General features: G+C 41.2%; 1 protein-coding gene across 11 annotated transcripts in view; it reads right to left on the minus strand.

Moving 5' to 3' along the window:
* Positions 1-17,863, minus strand: part of LOC124211297 (dipeptidyl peptidase 4 omega) — a 213,395-nt gene that overhangs the window by 8,785 nt on the left and 186,747 nt on the right. For all 11 annotated transcript variants that reach the window (XM_046610205.2, XM_046610208.1, XM_046610206.2 and 8 more), the window contains 6 exons: positions 17,215-17,414; positions 8,977-9,146; positions 6,849-7,082; positions 6,530-6,765; positions 3,096-3,318; positions 59-246 (listed from right to left, as the gene is read on the minus strand). In XM_046610205.2, coding sequence (XP_046466161.1) covers positions 59-246; positions 3,096-3,318; positions 6,530-6,765; positions 6,849-7,082; positions 8,977-9,146; positions 17,215-17,414 — 1,251 coding nt within the window. The remainder of the gene's footprint in view (positions 1-58; positions 247-3,095; positions 3,319-6,529; positions 6,766-6,848; positions 7,083-8,976; positions 9,147-17,214; positions 17,415-17,863) is intronic.

A 17,863-nucleotide genomic window follows, 5' to 3' on the forward strand; every position in this document is an offset into this window, starting at 1 on the left:
GAATAATGTATATAGAAATTCTGACAGAGGTAAATAAAAAAAATAAAAATGCACTTACACATAGACGAGCATCGGATACTTCGTGTTGCCGGTCAGATCGGCGTTCGGCGGAATAAGAAGTCGGACCTGAGCTTCAAAGCCGCCGGTAACAGGAACTGTGTACCGTTTGACATCGGGCAGAGATTTCGCAGCTACGACTTCGGCCACGTCCGAGTTGTCTTCCCATGAGTATATCATGGTGGTGTCCTTAAACAGTGGAAAGAAAAACAACGCGATGAATACCATCGACAATGAATATAATAATAACAATAATCGGGAGCAGTTTTTCCGCTGCAGTTTTATATCCGAGCTCGCAACACGTCACACGTACAATGTTAACACCGTATCGGTACTGCCGTAATTTTTAAAAGCGGTATATTCGAAATATTCAGCAGGCTTTTAAAACTCCCGAGCACCTTGGTTTACATTTTTATTATTCGTATAATACACACTTCGCGTTTTTACGCGGTTTTTACACAACTACCAAGGTATGCAACGTCTCTGCATTGACGCAATTTTTGCACCCCCTGTTATCGCTTGTTCACCGTTACCAAAAATGTATCTTCACAGTGTCAATAACGGTACTTTTCACGATGTGAAAACGCACATTATTATTACGTACGTACATACTTAGACGAAAGAAATACAATATTAGATCTTCGTGGGTTCATCTTTTTCACATGTTCATTCGCAGTTAAAATATTTACGCGGTAGTTGGTACAAATGCGTATCGGCAAGGAAAACGATCCCGGAATCGACGCGGTGTCGTTTTGTATCAGCACAAGTTGCAGCTGGGATTTTGCGAATAATAATCGCGGCATCTGCGCAAACAGTTAAATTTGATTACGACGTTTTTCGCGGGGCAGCACCTGTTACGTGGGTGCCACATATGGATGTAGCTTCACCCCTCTCATCACCACAGTCTCATTTCGGAATACGCGGTTTCATAAACGGTAAAGGGAGAAGAAAGTGAAGATAAAAATAAAAAAAAAAGATAAAATAAAAAAAAAAAAAAAAAAAAACTATCATTGCTACATGTATTAAAATTGAATATATAGTAGAAAAGTGATAAGAACTTTGTTTCGGAATTATTGGTGAACGCTGTATAGTAAACAAACGTGTATAACAGGATGTTTAAAACACCGTGAAATGAATTTTACCGCTTTATAACGAATTGTGGGAATTGTAACTCGAGGAAAGAGGAAATAAAGGTGTAATATAAAAGCGTCATCAAGGAATTGTAAGGGGTGGCTGCACACACATCTAATAAGGGTTGTGACGAGCGCTCAGGTGCCCGGCACAGGGTAGGTGGGTATTACCTAAAGTGAATTCCAAGTGGGAATCATTCCTCGTTTCCTGTCATACACGCCCGCAAGGACTTTGATGATAATTGCGTTGCTTGCAAATACAACGTTGATTGTCGTGAGCACCTGACGGTACGTTTAAAACAAATATTAATTATAAGCGGGTTGCTACCTAGAATGAGATTTGCGGGACAAATGCGCACGTCAGGCATGAAAGGCAAAGGAGAAGAAAAAAATGACGGAAATGTTCAACTAAACTAATATATATATATATATATATATATATAATTAAAGTTGGTTCATAATTTGACTCGAAAGATCGTACACTCAATGCTTGGGCTTGGAAACGAGATTTGTGTATTTACATTTTTCAAATTTATGAAACACGTATCGTATCTCCGCAATTTTCAATCGTCCGCGCGAATTACAAAACAAACTTTCAACCTGAAACGTAATTACGAACAAAATTGTATGAATTTCGCAAAATTTCACAGTATGATACACGGATGAAAAGCAATGAATGCGTGGGAATAAACAAACGCGAATGAATACAGAAAAAAAGAGAATTTTTATGCGTTTGGTTTACTTTAAAGCCGTGTATAATACGCGGCGTTTCTGTGCCTGTTGAATTATACACACGATCGGAATGAATTTTTATTTGATTTTATTTTTTTTTTTTTTTCGACAGAGGTTTTATTAACAGACAAAGAGTTGTTTTTATGCACGCGGGTATAGGATTGCAATCTTTTATTTTCCAATCCAAATTGTACATTTCAGGAAAAAAATGAAATGAATGTATGAGGAGAATAATGGCAACAGAAGCGATTTCCATGAAAATATGTCACAATTAGATGTGTACTGTGCACTTGATTAATGAAAAATTCTCTCTCCACAGCCTTCTGATCGAAATGCCTGTGTATCTTTTATTCGAGTATGTTGAATATTATGATAAATGTGGCCAATGAGGAAGACTGTAAAAAATGGACAGGTGGGCGAGAAAAGCTCGTCAATGGATTTAAGATGGGAAGTGTTTTGATTCTGTCTGAATTGAATTACGAATTGAATAACGGGGTCGGAAACTTTGGCCATTCAATCGCAGCGGTAAGAGAAGTGAAAAAGGAAGAACGAAAACAAAGGAAAAAAAACGTCAGGAAGATAGAACGATACTAAATACAGTGGAGGAAAATATCGCATACGATGCAACGAAGTTTATCAAATACTCGACAATTTACTATTTATTATTAAATTATTAATTATTAAAAAAACTATTTATCTTATGTACCTACAGAGTTGAACTTTGCATGGAGGAAAGAAAAAAAAAAAAAAAAAAAAAAATTGTCGAGGATATATTTTCACAACTTCTCGAACGTTAATTGTGAGCAGAGAGGGAAAAAGAGCAAGTTGTTAATTTTATAAAGCAATCGGTGAGAATCTTAAAAAATTTCTTTACTTACTATGGAACAAAATTCGTTCTTACAATTAAAATGAATTAATCTTAGCGCGGAGAGTTGTCATTTATCGTCAACTAAATGCTTGTAATATAACAGCTGTATAGGCATAAATTAAAAATTACCATCGCAACGTAACATAACAAAAAACGAATCCATAAATTACTAAAGCAAAAACGGAGGAACAATTTCACACCGCAAGGGTACAAACGTGGTTGACCAGGAAGAGAAATGAGGGTAAGGTGGAAAAAAGTTACACGCAGAGACAGAGGAGATAAAAATCGTGACAACGAATGTCGCTTACCTTGGAGTAAACCGATATTTCCGGTACACCCGGACCCGCGCAGGTGAGAATGTAGTGGGAATTGTCGGTAGATAGTTTTGCCGTATTGTAAAGGCAGTCAGTTTCCTCGTTCGAAGACTTCACCCCGCAGCTGAGACATTCCTCCGTGAAATCCGTCGTCGTTATGTTCACTCTGTACAGGTGCTGCTGAGCCGGGTCTGAAGTTGCGGTAGCCAGGTAGTATCTGCGTAGTCCAAGTTGCGAGAGAAACGAACGAAATGAGAATTTCGTCGACGTTGCGCGTCTTGTTTAAAACTCACCGAAACAAAATTCTTGTCGAAACAATCAAACGCGCGGTTAAGGGTGGCGAAACGGACGTTTATTTGTGTCAATTCGAGATCTCTTGGCCTAATCAAACGTTCGTTTTACCCAATCGATTAAATGAAATAGCAAACAATTTGTTAGACCAATAGATCTTGAATTATTGTCAATAATATACCGAGAGAAATTTTTAGCTCCGGTTACCGCTCAGTCCTTAACTATTTTCATATTTTACCACAATCGAACAATATAGTTCTAGGTAGAAAGTGAAAATTAGTTTTCTAGCTGTTACCGGAAAGTCTAGAATCCGTTGCTATTCTTTCTCGTTACGATCACTGTTGCTATATTTTCTTGCAACTGTTGCGAAAATTTAATGCCTGTGCAACGATATTTAACTAAAAAAGTAGAGTAAACCGAAAAAACTGATTTTGTAATAATTCCAACGATATTAAAAAAGTTTTTTTTTCTCAGTGTAAGCATTCGTTTCACCGCCCGTAACCGCTCACTTGGTTAAATCAACAAAATTTTTCACTCTGTGTTCAAATCGCAAGGCGTTTGCGAAAAATACAACAAGCCCTGATAATGTACCCGTACAAGGGTTCGCATATCCAACTTTCTCGTGATTTATGCCTCTCGTGAAATCGGCTCGAGGAGCGGAGAAAAAGTTTGAAAGAGATATCCGAGAGGTGGCTATTGGTCCCGGATGTCCGGGTCTTCAGGGACCTCGAACTGGCAGGGAGTAATGCGGGCTAACCGCGTTCACGAGGGCGATAAATAATTCCCGTAGGAAATAAGAAACCGAGATTCGCACACGCACGCCGTGCGAATATACTTCCGCCGCAAGTGCTAGCCGTCAAAAATTTGGCAAGTGTTAATTTCCTCGCCCGCTGCAAGGGGAGGAGGTAGGTCGGACGTTGAGCCGTGCACGAGTTACCAGCGGTTCAGATACACCCAAAAGCGGAGATGGATGCGATAGGTTAAATGAAGCGGATCTTCAAATTAATCCATTCCGAACACCGTGCCGCGTGATCCATCTTCCCGTGGGATAGTCTCCACCTCGTCGCAGCTAGTTCATGGCGAACCGACGCGGGTTCACCCGGTGAAACAATGTTCATCCATGTTCGCTACATCCGTTGATGGAGCGTAGCGGCTATTATCCTCCCGAATCCTGAGATGTATTGAATTACGACGAGCCTGGAGAGGCGACCCGTGCAGGAATTTGCAAACTCTTGCGGCACTTCGTAATACGCAACCGCGAGGACTCGTTTTTCAGCAATTTTCATCAACCATCATCCTCGTCCCTGTTACCGCGAAACGCTTAGTCCGTATCAGGTGTGCGAAGGAGCGAGGAAAACTTTCCTACTTCACGACGACGAAAAGTTTATCGTCGTCTTCGCCGTTGCGGAAGGTGTTACAGAATGGAAATACCCGCCTGCCTCGCTGCACTTTATGCATAGTTTCAACCCACCGAGGAACAATATGCATACCTTCTGTAATAACGTTATGCCGCAAATAAATAGAACGATTTTGCTTCCTACCAAGTTCAATCAAGCGTTCGTTTCACTTTAGTCATTTCAAGATGTGATTATTCTCGCGGTACATGTTCACTGTCATGTGAGATCAAATCAAGGGGACCATGATGTGTCGCGGAAACTAGTTTTACCTGTTCTAGCGGTTTTCAGAAGTACATATTTCAGCATTGATAACCAAATTTTTATACATGTGTAATTCCTAGGTCAACGCGCAGCTAAAATTTTTTTCAACAAAATCAGTTTGGTGTCGTGAGATTAAAGAGACAAAGTTAGTCAAATTTGACTTCGTAAGGCATCGTTATCTTCGGAGGACAAGCCAGTTCCGCTCGAGGACAAGGATTTTTTTGTTTTTCATTTTCAGCTGAGTTACGAGCAAAATAAAGACACACGTTTATTACGATTTTTCGGAAAGTTTAGTCAATACGTGACGTTATTTTATGTATTGAATATTTTTCTTGCATACTCCCAAACTTATTTGTAGAAATGTCACGTTTTCCGATAAAAAAAAAAAAAAAAAAAAAAAAAAAACGATACCTTGTGAAATCAAATCGGACTAACGGTGCAGATTCGACGTTACGACAACCAACTGATTTTACCGAATAATGGACCTATGCGTACTTTTCATGAATAAATTACGATAAATATGGTCTTCGATGCTTAATTAAACAGCAGACATTACGGACGAGTTCTAATAAATAGAATGAAAACAAAAGTCGATGCGTAATTTGTCTGCTAAAAGCGTATACATACATTATATAAACATACATAGTATACACATATACATAACGTATACGTATATACGTACATATAAAACACGAAATCCGTACTAAATCCACGGATTACTCGTAACTCTAACAGATTTGTACATTTCCTACGAACCGCTTCTACAAAATACATTTGTATATACAGGACTCGTTAATGGTCTGAAATTCTGCGTCTGGATTTCGGCCGCAAACCCCTTTCAAACCGTCAAACGTGTTACGGGACGTAAAACCATTTAGATTTGAAACCAGATTGCATAATAAAAAAAAAAAGTGGCAAAAACAAAACATGAGATAGAATATCACAGCCGCGGTTTCGTCCCGATAGGAAGACCTTCGTCGGTATTCGAAGGTGGATTATTATATGTATAGGATGAGGTCTAAGAAGCTGGATATTGGCAACCGAGCGGTGAACGGGGAGGACAATTTGCTGACTCTCGGTTCCGCTACCGAGCCACACCTCGAATGCAATTAAGCTGAAGTTTACGCAACGCATTAGTAGTTAAACTGCTGATACTCTCAAACTGCAATCTAATTAGGTCTGCACGTACGTGTACACGAGCATGTATGAATACGTACGTATACACGAGCGAAGGGCTAGATTGACGAGAGGTTCAAGTTGCAGGAACTATTATTCGTGACTCCGCGGATCAAAAAGGGTCTCCCCGCTCCTTGACCTTAAAGCCCGACTAACCGGAGTCGGAAGAACACTTCAAGCCGAACGTTTTTGGTGTATGCCACTGAGAAACACGTACATTAAGCATTGATGGAAAGTTGATGATACGAGTTGAACATTTTTACAAACGGAGGAAATATTGATGGCTGATTTATCGTTACTCACACCAACGAGCTGTCTTCGTCCCAGGAAAGTATCTCGGTGACGACGTGGGTGCCGGATGTCAGGGCCGTGGAAACCGGTGAACCGGAAGTGGCGTTTGTTATCATCGTGAGATGTCGCCAGGCTCCGGAGTCACCCTGATCCTGGGGAAGAATCAGGAGAAATGCGGTTCCGTCGCTGCTGAATATCGGCGGTTCGAATTGTTCGACCCAACCGGCGGTTTCCGCGTGCGACAAGCCCTGGACGATAAATAAAATGAAAATTTTCGTTCCGTTCCTTTTTTCTCTTCGTAAGCTACATATCGGGTTCAGAAATCAAATACCGTGGTGCAGGTGTTCGTCGATGGCTCGCAAAGCTGTACGTAGGCAATGTTCTGCACGCGGTTCATCCAGGTAGCAGAAATCAGATTATTGGTCGGGAAAGCGACAGCGGCTAAAATCCGCTCGTCGCTGTCCAGCTGAGATGGATGTGATATTTCCACCAGCGTTACGTTTCCGGCCGCGGCGAGCTCGAGATCGACGTAGAACAGTTTTACGGTCGGATTCGTGGTCCCGCTCTGGAAAGAAAAAAAAAAAAAAAAGAATGGCGAGGAAAAAAGAAATATCATCTATGCTTTTACCCTTTTAATCGAATACGTGACGACTGGCCGAACGCAACGTTCGAATGTTTCGTCCAGACGAAGAGTGAATTTATGCAATAAAAAAAAAAAAAAAACGTCCAAAGGTATACATACATCATAAATATGCAGTAATTTTACTCCAAATCTTCCGAAGAAACGTGTCAAATGAAAAAACAAAAAAAAAAATAGAGCAAACTTGCCTCGCAGGGTTTTAAATTACGTATTTTTGTCAACTTTATTATTCTTTCTCTTCTTTGCCTCTCCGTTACTTCCTTTGACCCTTTTAATTCACCCCATGAGCGTATGTTATTATACAGACATGAACGTTGAGCTCAGAGTCATCCGATGACTCGCACACGTAATTACGATTGTTCATCCAGGTGGTAATTTCCCTGTAAGCAGATACCTATCGAGTTTCAAAGCCTCCGCCAGAGTAAATTCACCGAATGGCTCGATGTCGCTTGGGAAATTTACGTTTAAGACACGGGCGCCCGCACACGCAAACGACGCGCATACACGGGCGCGAATTTGCCATTGGACTTTGAAATCCTATAACAGCCGGTTGTGGGATTAACGCTATGCATACCCATGCATAATATTTGGTTATTTGAGCTAAAGGATGCCGACACGCGTAGTATTAAATTCGGGTTTCCCTCCCCCCCTCAGAGTCAACTGATCTCCAGCAAATCAGAAACTGCGATTCAATATACCTGCGTATACTCGGTTTCTAATCTAAATCAACAATGATTGAAAAATATATTAGATTGCTGCGCCGGAGAAACTCTCGAGAAAATAACGCGTGTGCGGGGGAAAAAATTATATCCAAGTGTTAGCTTAAATAAGTATAAACTTATGATCCAGAAGTATTCTGGCCACGGAGTCGAGGTGTGTATTTTTATATCGTAGAGAAGATACTAGGCTTATCTCCATGGAAGAGGTGGTTAAATCATTTCGAATTCTTCGCCCTATCCCTTTCGTTCAACATGGGTACAAAGAAGGTGAAAAAGCGACGTTTCAAGTCGATGGTTTGGTATACCCCGAATCGTCGAGGAAATGCAAAAGAGAGAAAGAAAAAAGAAAAACCCACAGATACGAAGAGCCCTGTAAGAATTTTTCCCCGGCCTTCGCCTCGCCGCAAACGGAAAAGGCTGTAGGAGATGGAAAAAAAAAACAAAGTCAACACTGCATAAGCGTACATAGGAGAATATGGTGGTGGGGGGAAAAAAAGGAGTGATAAGAATAAATAAAAGTAAAAACGAAAACGAAACTGGGTTAATACAGCCTTGCTTCCTCATCCCGATTCGCGTATATTGCACATGTCTTTCTCTCGACTCTGAGATCTTGATCAAAACGGCTTGTTCACCGGCGCAGGGAACAAAGCCAGGGCGAACTGCTGACACGACGCTGCAGGCGCACCGTATCGACTCTCATAAATATGTAGATCCTCCTCTCCGATCGGAGGGTTGAGCCTGCTGCACAAGACTCGTTGAAAATCGCGGGCACCGCGTGCACCGGAAGCCCGAGTGCGGCGGGTCTTGACTTTTCCATTTTTCCCTGATCCCGCAGGATGTTTTCCCTCGCTTGGTTATTTTCCTTTTTAACCCCAATGGGAAGCGGCTGGTGTCTATATTCTAAGGGTGGGTACCCAGTCCGAGGGACCGACCCTTATCCTCGGCGTGTTGCGGTCGATGATCCGCAATCTGTTGCACGCACCTTCGCCTCGCCCTTCGGAACAACCCTGATCGGCTCGATGAACTTGTCTAATTAACCGTAACTAAGGGAAAACTGCAGAGGCGGAGGCGGCGTAATTAGTTCAGCAGGTTTCACTCACCTTCGGATAGTGGATCGGGATCGAGGAGGTGTACTGCGACGAAAGACTCCCAGGGTAACCGTAGTACGGTATGTGCATAACCGGAGTACTCGTGTCGTCGAAGTGACCGAATACCAGCCCCGAACCGTTCGGGGAGAACCAGAGGGCCTTGTTAGAGCTGAAGACTTCCTCTGAAACAGAACATTACGTACCGATTATTCGATCAGACTGATGACAAAAAAATATACCACCAAAGTTAATTCATCCTCGCAGACGGTGAGCTATGGATATTCGCGGCAAGGGATGAAATATTGACTAATTGGGTGTCCTTGAGAGTTTCACCTTTTTCTTTTTTTTTCTATCCGTTCGCGAGCATTTTACGTCCTTTTATAATCGTATTAAACCAGAGACCGACGTATTACGGGTACCGGTTAAGTTGGCTTTTCAACTCTATAACGAGGTTTCTTTTCACATCGACGTAAAGTACGTTGAAAATGAAAGATAGAAAAATGTGTACCGCCGGCAGTTCGAACGTATCTCGTGTATCGATACTTTCCGTGAAAGGTTTTGCGAAGCGTCGTTTTTGTCTGTCGAGAAAAATAAAAGTCGAGAAGTCGAGCGGTTCGAATAAAGTTTAAAAGCTACGATAGCTGTACATCAGCGTATAAGCAAAATACCGCTGCTCACTCTCCGGTAAAAGTAAAACAGATTGTCAATGTATACCGCACGTACAACCCCTTCGTACAATATGAACGTTCACTTATAAAAGGCCGCATGCGGAGGAAGTTCTTTCGCTCGTTCCCGATGCCATTATTTGGGAATATCTCATACATCCATACATCAGCGGAGCGTTATTCCCCTCCGGTATCGTTCAAACAAATACGCCCGTACAATATGTATAGTGCACGGCAATTCACAGTAAATAAGGTATTTTGCCACAGGTGATTGGGACCGACCGATACGATCGTCTCTTTCCCTCCATTTTATCTTGGTATAACGGCGTACCGTATACACCCTCCTGTTCATCCACCTTCCACACGCGTGATGCAATATAAATATCTCAGAGGAAATCTCCCGCGACAAACAACTCTCGGAAACTCTCGTCTTCGAATATATCGGGCTTTCCCGGCGTTGCCCCCCCCCCCCCCTCCCCCTGTACAATACTGGGTATATATAAACACTTCTTCCTCTTCTTTATCTGAACGTACCTTACAGAGAACGTATATCGGTATACCAAACCGATTTATGGGGTGATCGAGACGCAGCCGATACCGTATCGCGACGCACTTCAGACACTTGCGGAAGAGAAACCTCTTACGATGTCCCCCAGGTATACGGAGGTACGATTATCTCCACGCCACGCTGCCCGTTCTTAATCTAGCATCAATTCGTTATCTTGAAAATGCCGATGGTAATTTATATTTCAAGGAGGCGAATAATCCGATCAATCTCCGTCATCGTCATTGTGCATCCGACGGAGGAGATCGCGAGATGCTGGACGGATGATATAATCACACCTCCCTGTGTACTCCGAGCTGGGATTTGGCGTGCAGTATTCTCGATACACGGCATCCGTTACGTCGAGACGTCACACCGGCTGACAACCGTCAACCCTCGCTAATTCGGCCAGCAGTGATATAAGCTGTACGTGTAGTTCGGTCTGCAGCTGGTATCCAACGGGTGTTCCAAATGAATCACCCACGTACGTGTCGGAGAGAATCGGTTTCGCGTTTCACGAAACAGGCGCCGATATTCCGTAGCCTGAAAAATCCACCCCGACCGTTCTTTCGGTGTAAAGATAATTCGAAAGAAATTCGTTAAAAATCGTCGGTCAAATTGTCCTCGAAATAGAGACAACCACGGAGCCTGGATACAAGGAAAACGGTCGTGATGTTTAACAAACGACTGAAAATTTGGACGAAGATTTTTCTACACCAGAGGCGCTGGCGTTGCTGATGTCTGGTTTACAAGGAGAACCCCGTCATCGCTTGATACGAACAATAAAAAACGGACCCCGTGAACCTGACATCAACGTCGCCGGCGCCGCTCTGGTGAACATTGTGAGAAAATGACGCTTGTCCTTTTTTCTGGCCGCAAGTAAAGCCAAAAAGCCTGCGTCGATCGTTATCCCTACATCTCGGCTCCGCGAAGAGCACCCTGTATGTATAAATAGGAACAGCAGCGGTTGGCTCGTGGCCGCCTGTCAGGTCTCAGGTTGAACGTTACCAGCCGACGCGAAGGATACTCTATACTCTCTATATAGGATCTTCCAGGCTCGCTCGAGTATAGCCCAGATTGAGGAGCACAAAGCTACGCCCTAATCAACCACGCGAACGAAGCAACCCTCTCTTCGCCCATCCTCCCCCCATTTCTCATCGGTAGTTGAGATCGGCCCGACGGCGTACTTCGAGCATAGGAATTCATTAAGCTACTCCAGCCGCATGGCGTCCGGGTTGTTGTACTATACGTACCTACTTCGCGGATATTATCAGTTATACGAGGGTGCGGGTAAGAAATCAGAAAAACCGAAAATCAGAATGGTCAGAATTTCGAACGTAAATGTATCGAGACCTCACAATCGGGAAAGAACAAAGCGGCGAATCTTCGCTAAGCCAGAAATAATGGAAATAGAACATAAAAGTATCGAAATTTTAAGTTATACAATTTAGAATACACGACTGGTGAAAATTCCGAAGGGCAATTTGTAGAATGAGGCAAATTCGATTGCTCACAAACGCAAATAAATAACCTTCGGATGGATCGTAAAGTAGAATTTTCGTCTATTCGAATTCAGAAATGCGAAGGATCAAGAATCAGAACGATTATAACTCCGAGTAATAATCTCATACAAGGCTTGGAATATAGAATTGCTCTTTATCAGAATCGTCAGAATGAAGAATCGTAATGTATCGGAAGAATCGATAACTGATATCATATTAGAAGCCAAGAAATATAAGTTTGTGGTATCAAAAGTCGTATTCAATCTTTTAACGAGCTAAAAATATTGCAGAATTTGTTTGACTCTGTATATAAAACATTTTACAAGTCAAAATAGATTAGTTGGATAGACTCGGAATGTGAAATTCTGGTGTTAAGTCATCCATACGGTTACTTTCGGAATACCGATCTTTCCGAATTTTACGATTCTGAATAATGACCCTTCTACATTCTGGATATCTGTTTTCCGCCGTTTCTAGACGATCAAGTTCTAACTTTTATTTTCATAATATTTGGACATTTGAGAATACGAAACATTCTAAAAATTCATTCCCTAGAATATTGACTCTGTACGTTATTAAATTCCGCATCTCTGAATTCTTGGATTAACGTTTTCTGAAGTAAATGGGTTTCGGATAATAGAGCCCTCTGTTACATAAATTTTAGGTAAGCTGTAGCTTTTTATTGGGCACCATTCGGGACTTAAAATTTCTGATAGTATCTGTTCTCTCATATTTTTTATTCGAGTTTATTAAATTCGGAATTCTGGGCATTATGGATTTCGGTTTTTCTGATTTCTTACCCTCACCCGTTATACGATAGTATAACTTATTTTTAATACCGGCTGTACCTAACGCGTCTCCGAATTATCGAGTGATCGTCGCTACGCGATAAGACTAAGAGCATTTGGAAAATAGCCAGTAGAACGCGACGCGGGTGAATTCGCACTGAGTAAATCTTCATTGTTCGCTTACGTGGAAGGGAGCCGGAGTTTGAGGATCCAGGGAGAAAACTTACGGAGAAAGCGAGAGAGAACGAGGAGAGAAAATAGAGAGCGAAGAAGAGCGTTGATTGAATTTCACAAGCGGTGTCCTAACCGAGAGGCTGTGCTCGCCGGAATGAAAAATAGATTAAAATTCAATTTTGAGAAATGTAAGAAATTACAAGATATAATTGATTGAATTTCAAATAATTCAACGAACTAACGAAATGCAAAAAAACCTGGATATTACAGTCAATCACAGGCAGTCGCCGGCAATCGCTTGAAATTATTTAGAAATTTACAACAATGTCAGTGTACAAAAAAAAAAAAAAAAGTAAACAGAAATCTGTTCAAAAAAATGTGTGTATCTTAAATGGCAATCCTCACAGACCTTGTGCGAGGGTTAAGGGTTGACTTGGAGATCTGTGCTTTGAAGAAGATTTTCATATATTTATTTGGAACTGATCTGAGGGGGCAATCAAGTCAAAATTCCAAAAAGTTCAAAATGAGGATCACCCCAATATGTATACATATAGATTATATGTATATGGGGCCTTCTCAGATTAGCTATGTAATTTTTTCTATGGAAGTACATGGCGAAAAACGCAATTGCAATTTTTTCAGAATTTTTCGACCCAGCGTATCTGAAGTATGATTAAAAGTTTGAACAAAAACCTACTTCCTAAAATCTGATAAAATTCAGAAAAATAATATATAATGTAACAAAATTTTTGACAGCTATTAGAAGATGGAGATTTCATATCTTCAAAACTGAATAAGAAAAATTCTTTTAATAAATTTTACTATTTACTGCCCCCTATACATATTAAATTAATTTCAATTAATTGAATAAAAATGGTATTCCGATTATTCGAACGATACTTGTCATATTTAATTACCTGTATATGAAAAGTATATGCAATTTAATCGTAAAAGATCCGACTGTAACTATATATATATTATCCAGAGTTGATTGAGCTGGGTTGATCAATCTCTATTTCCGACAAGCTTGTGCAACTTACATCGAAGAAATAGAACAAGAAAAATACATTTCCGATTGACCAACCAATCGTATAAGATTTAGCGCTGTAGGCGTTCCTAATTTAATTTCAAAATTCTGCTAAACAATGTGACTGCATATTCCCAATTTCTGTGTAAAAACAAACAACACGTAGATTTCAGTCTTTTTCTAGATAATTTTCAAACTTTCGGCACTGAAAACCTGCAGTCAAACATTTGTACAAACACAAATATAAATATGAGAAATCAATGAGACGCTGTGAAAAAATGGAAAAGAGTTTCGGTTCAATTTTTCTGAACAAAAAGAAACCGATCAAACTACAAATTCCAGTCAGTACCGCGTGTCGTGTCGTCCGACGTAGGTACGTACATAGTTCCGGACGAGAACGATACACAACGTAAATGTGTGTTTATTCCGAGTGTAGAAACATGGGTCTGGAGAAGATTCGATGTAGGCGCAAGTGTGGCGTGGTAATTCGAGTGGTTTATTGACGGTGGAAAACGCGGAGAAGCGATGTTCTACCGCTCCGAACTCCGCAGGTTGCGTATGGCGGAGAGGGGTTCGGAATCCCTGAGGAAAAAGGAGAGCGACAGAGTCCTGGGAGTTCCATTAGCGGTGCGGATTTGCCCAGAGGATTCTTTTAAATCCGGTCGGCTCTATTAACGTCACACTTTCCGATAAAGCGAGAAATAAGAACATCCCCCCCTGGACTCCTTCCTCCCGCGCCTCTTATACTCCCGCAGACCAAAGATCGTTTCCCGGATTAAATCTACGATCCTCCTGTACAAGAATCAAAGGTAATAGACTCCCTCTGTTGGAAGATATCGCCCGTATTATACGTTTATATGCTCATCTCGGACGGCTCGCCGTTTCCCGGTATGAGATAACTAGACATTTTTTGTCACCATCGCGATCGATGAGACTCGCGGGAAAAAATCTATCTTCGTTGCACGCTGATGGTGAGAGAAATTTTTAGCTCCGGTTACCGCTCGGTCCTTAACTATTCATCATTTTTTACCACAATCGAAAAATATAGTTCCAGGTGGAAAATGAAAATTAGTTTTATAGCTGTTACCGGAAAGTCTGGTATCCGTTGCTATTTTTTCTCGTTACGATCACTTTTACTAGATTTTCTTGCAACTGTTGCAAAAATTTAACGCTCGTGCAAGAATAAATTGACGTTAAAGCCTCGTTTAAATAAAAAAGTAGAGTAAATCTCACAAACCGATTTTCCGTTGCAAATACCAAAAAAGGATCGACAATGGCGCGAAATGGTTACGCGTACCTCGTTTTTCCTAATTCCAACAATATTCAAACAGTTTTTTTAACGATACCTGTTTTACTCAATTCTTCTAGTTACCGTAGCAAATAAAATTTTCCCAGTGTGTCCAGACATGACGAAATTTAATATTTCGCTTTTAAGATTCGTTCAAAAATTAATAATCGCATATTGGAATAAGGATAATTTAAAAACTTTTATCATCTTGTTACACAAAATTTTTCTAGTTAGCCCAATTCCTTCTCCCGAGCTTTGATCTCAGGAGAACGCACGTCGGCGAATTTTTAATTTCATCGTTTAGAAATGGTAGGTTAAACGGTGTCCTTGCACGCTTTTTCTTTCACAAAAGATTGTAATAAAGATAGGATTTTTTTGAGCGCGAAAGAAATAAAATAAAAAGTAATTCAACGCCTAGCGTTTTGGACAAAGGGAGGAAAGGAAAAAGGAGGAAAATTCCTGCGTGCAAAATCGCAATGCAGTATGTACGAGAGTTATAAGGCAAAAGCTATGAGCATTGTGCCGCATACGTGAGCAAGGTACGTACGTACCTGCGGAACAAAAGGCGCCGCAGCGAATCTATTGGAAATGCGAAAGCTCCGGACTCCCGCAGGCGTCGTAGCTGCGCAATTTAACGCTTTTATCACGCTGCAATTACTACACGTATCCAAACGTATAATAAACTTTGCACCTAGATAAAAATTTCACTTTATATCTAGTAATAGTTACTGGAAATTTCTACACTGTTAAAAATTTTCGTGTAGCCTCGGGTCCGTACGGGCATATAAAAATTGACGCGAATTTCAATCGGAATGAGAAAATTGACTAAACAGAAAGCGTGAAATCTTACGCGAAATGTACTAGAGATTTTTATAAGTGTAGTGAAAAATATTGTAAAAGTGAAGCACGGTGAAAATTGAACGAGTTGTTCCTAGGATTATGTTTCTCAAATATCTCTCTATATTCCCTGTTTCTTTGAATTGAATCGAGTCAGTTTTGCGGCCGAATAGCGACTGCTCGATTATTTTTCGCCATCGGGACTGTGCGAGCGATACGAATGTAGAGTTTTCACTGTAATATTAGACCGTGAAGTTTCAAGCTTCCAGTACTTGCGCACGTGGTATAAAATGAATAATCCAAGTAAAAAGGTGGAGTAAAATTTTAATGAAAAGGTGGCAAAAAGAAACGCAGCCTTCTGTCATCGCGTCGTGAAATCTTCCCTTCCTGCAGCGTTACATTCGCACTATACAGCCGAGAATAAGGGAGAGGGAAAAGAGGGAAAAGAGGGAAAAGAGGGATTGCCGTGAGAACAAGGAGGACGTAATTTACGATCCTGAAACACCTGTGACGCGACTCCGATTCATCGCATTAATTGAAACTAGGAGAAAACTAGCGTCGTTCTCTACTTCTGCCGTCGTGGAAATAAATCGCGATAAAGAATCCAGCTTGAACCTAAATCATTTCCCCTATCTCACGGATGCCGTATCACATAAAGTGCTGAGCAACAACCGGAGCAGAAAAATTCATCCATAATAAGTCGGTCAATTTTCCCTCTACATTAGATTCTTCTTTTTGTCCTCAACCTCCGTTACTCCCGATAACTATATGTAAATTAATAGAATTTTCGCTCACTCCGCGGTGAGAATACTGAATTATTTGCATAAACGTAAAACTTAAGAAACACCTCCAGAAGTTTCAGCAGAATCCGTGATCCGGAGGTCTGATATACATACACTTTCCGTCTTGATAAAAGAAAAAGAAGTACATCCACGTTCCTTGTACCGATTAAAGAATAAAACGTCGACCTACGACAGCAAGGCGGTTATTTTTAAAACAAACGATCCGGCCAGACGATGTTTCTTCAATTCATTGATACGATTCCAATTAACCATCCAAAAGCGAGTTGAATCCACTTCAGTTCAGAAACGAGGCACGCGTAGAAGATGCGGAGAGTTTTTCCACGCATTTTATTTGCGATTCGTCTTTGGCCCAATAAGTTCTTGCATCCGTGCCGCAGAAATGCGGGCTCCTCGATTGAGCTGATATAATTTCATGAATTTGTAATATTTAATCCTGACAGTGAACCTGAGCTGAAACTTCGGCCATATCATCTCGAGGAAGGGCATAAAACTAGATTGACCGGCCTGCCGAGGCGCGGGCGGCCATTCGTACGAATATTAATTTCACTGCGCTCGGGTGTTTGGTCGGATTTTCGCAAGAGGCTAAAAGTGAGAAGGAAATTGTTCCGATATGCAGACTCACCCTCGTAAACCCAGTCCGGTACTCCGTTGTATATCGTTCCGAAAACTCCGTCCGTTGTCAGCTCGTAATCGGTTTCTATTTCCGCCTGTGGCCGGTAGTAGATGTTGTTCTGCAACACGTAGACCAAGCTGTTTCCCTGTGGTCCCCAAGTCGCCAGTTGAAGAATGCTCACGTTGTTTCGCGAGAGGCTTGTCTGGTCGCTGCGAACAGATTTAAGAAAAGAGCGGTTGATTCATTCTGCGAGAAAAACGATTTCGCCAGAAGGAATGTAGTTTCGACTTTAAAAATTTGTTCAACTAGTTATTTAACAACAATGCGGTCAACGTTTAGGTTTTGTAATTTTTCGGAATAAAAGTTCGTCATATGCGCGCGATACTCTAAGCATAGTCGTCATTTCGAAACAATCGATTGATTGTTAGTCGTGATTTAGAGTAACTAATTATTAATCATCGGGTAACTGATGATTAAGCATTTTAACTCTTAAAGATGAAGGGTAAGCCTCCTCGAAGCTTTCTGAAGACATCTTCTTTTCTACAGGCGTAACGGCTGAACTTGATGAGAGAGAGAGAGACAGAGAGAAATAGAGGAAGACAGAGGTTGAATTAGGTAACGTTATTGTGAAAACGAATTTTTATCGGAACTCGTTTTT

This window comes from Neodiprion pinetum, chromosome 2 (assembly GCF_021155775.2).
Source record: "Neodiprion pinetum isolate iyNeoPine1 chromosome 2, iyNeoPine1.2, whole genome shotgun sequence".
Lineage (NCBI taxonomy): Eukaryota > Metazoa > Arthropoda > Insecta > Hymenoptera > Diprionidae > Neodiprion > Neodiprion pinetum.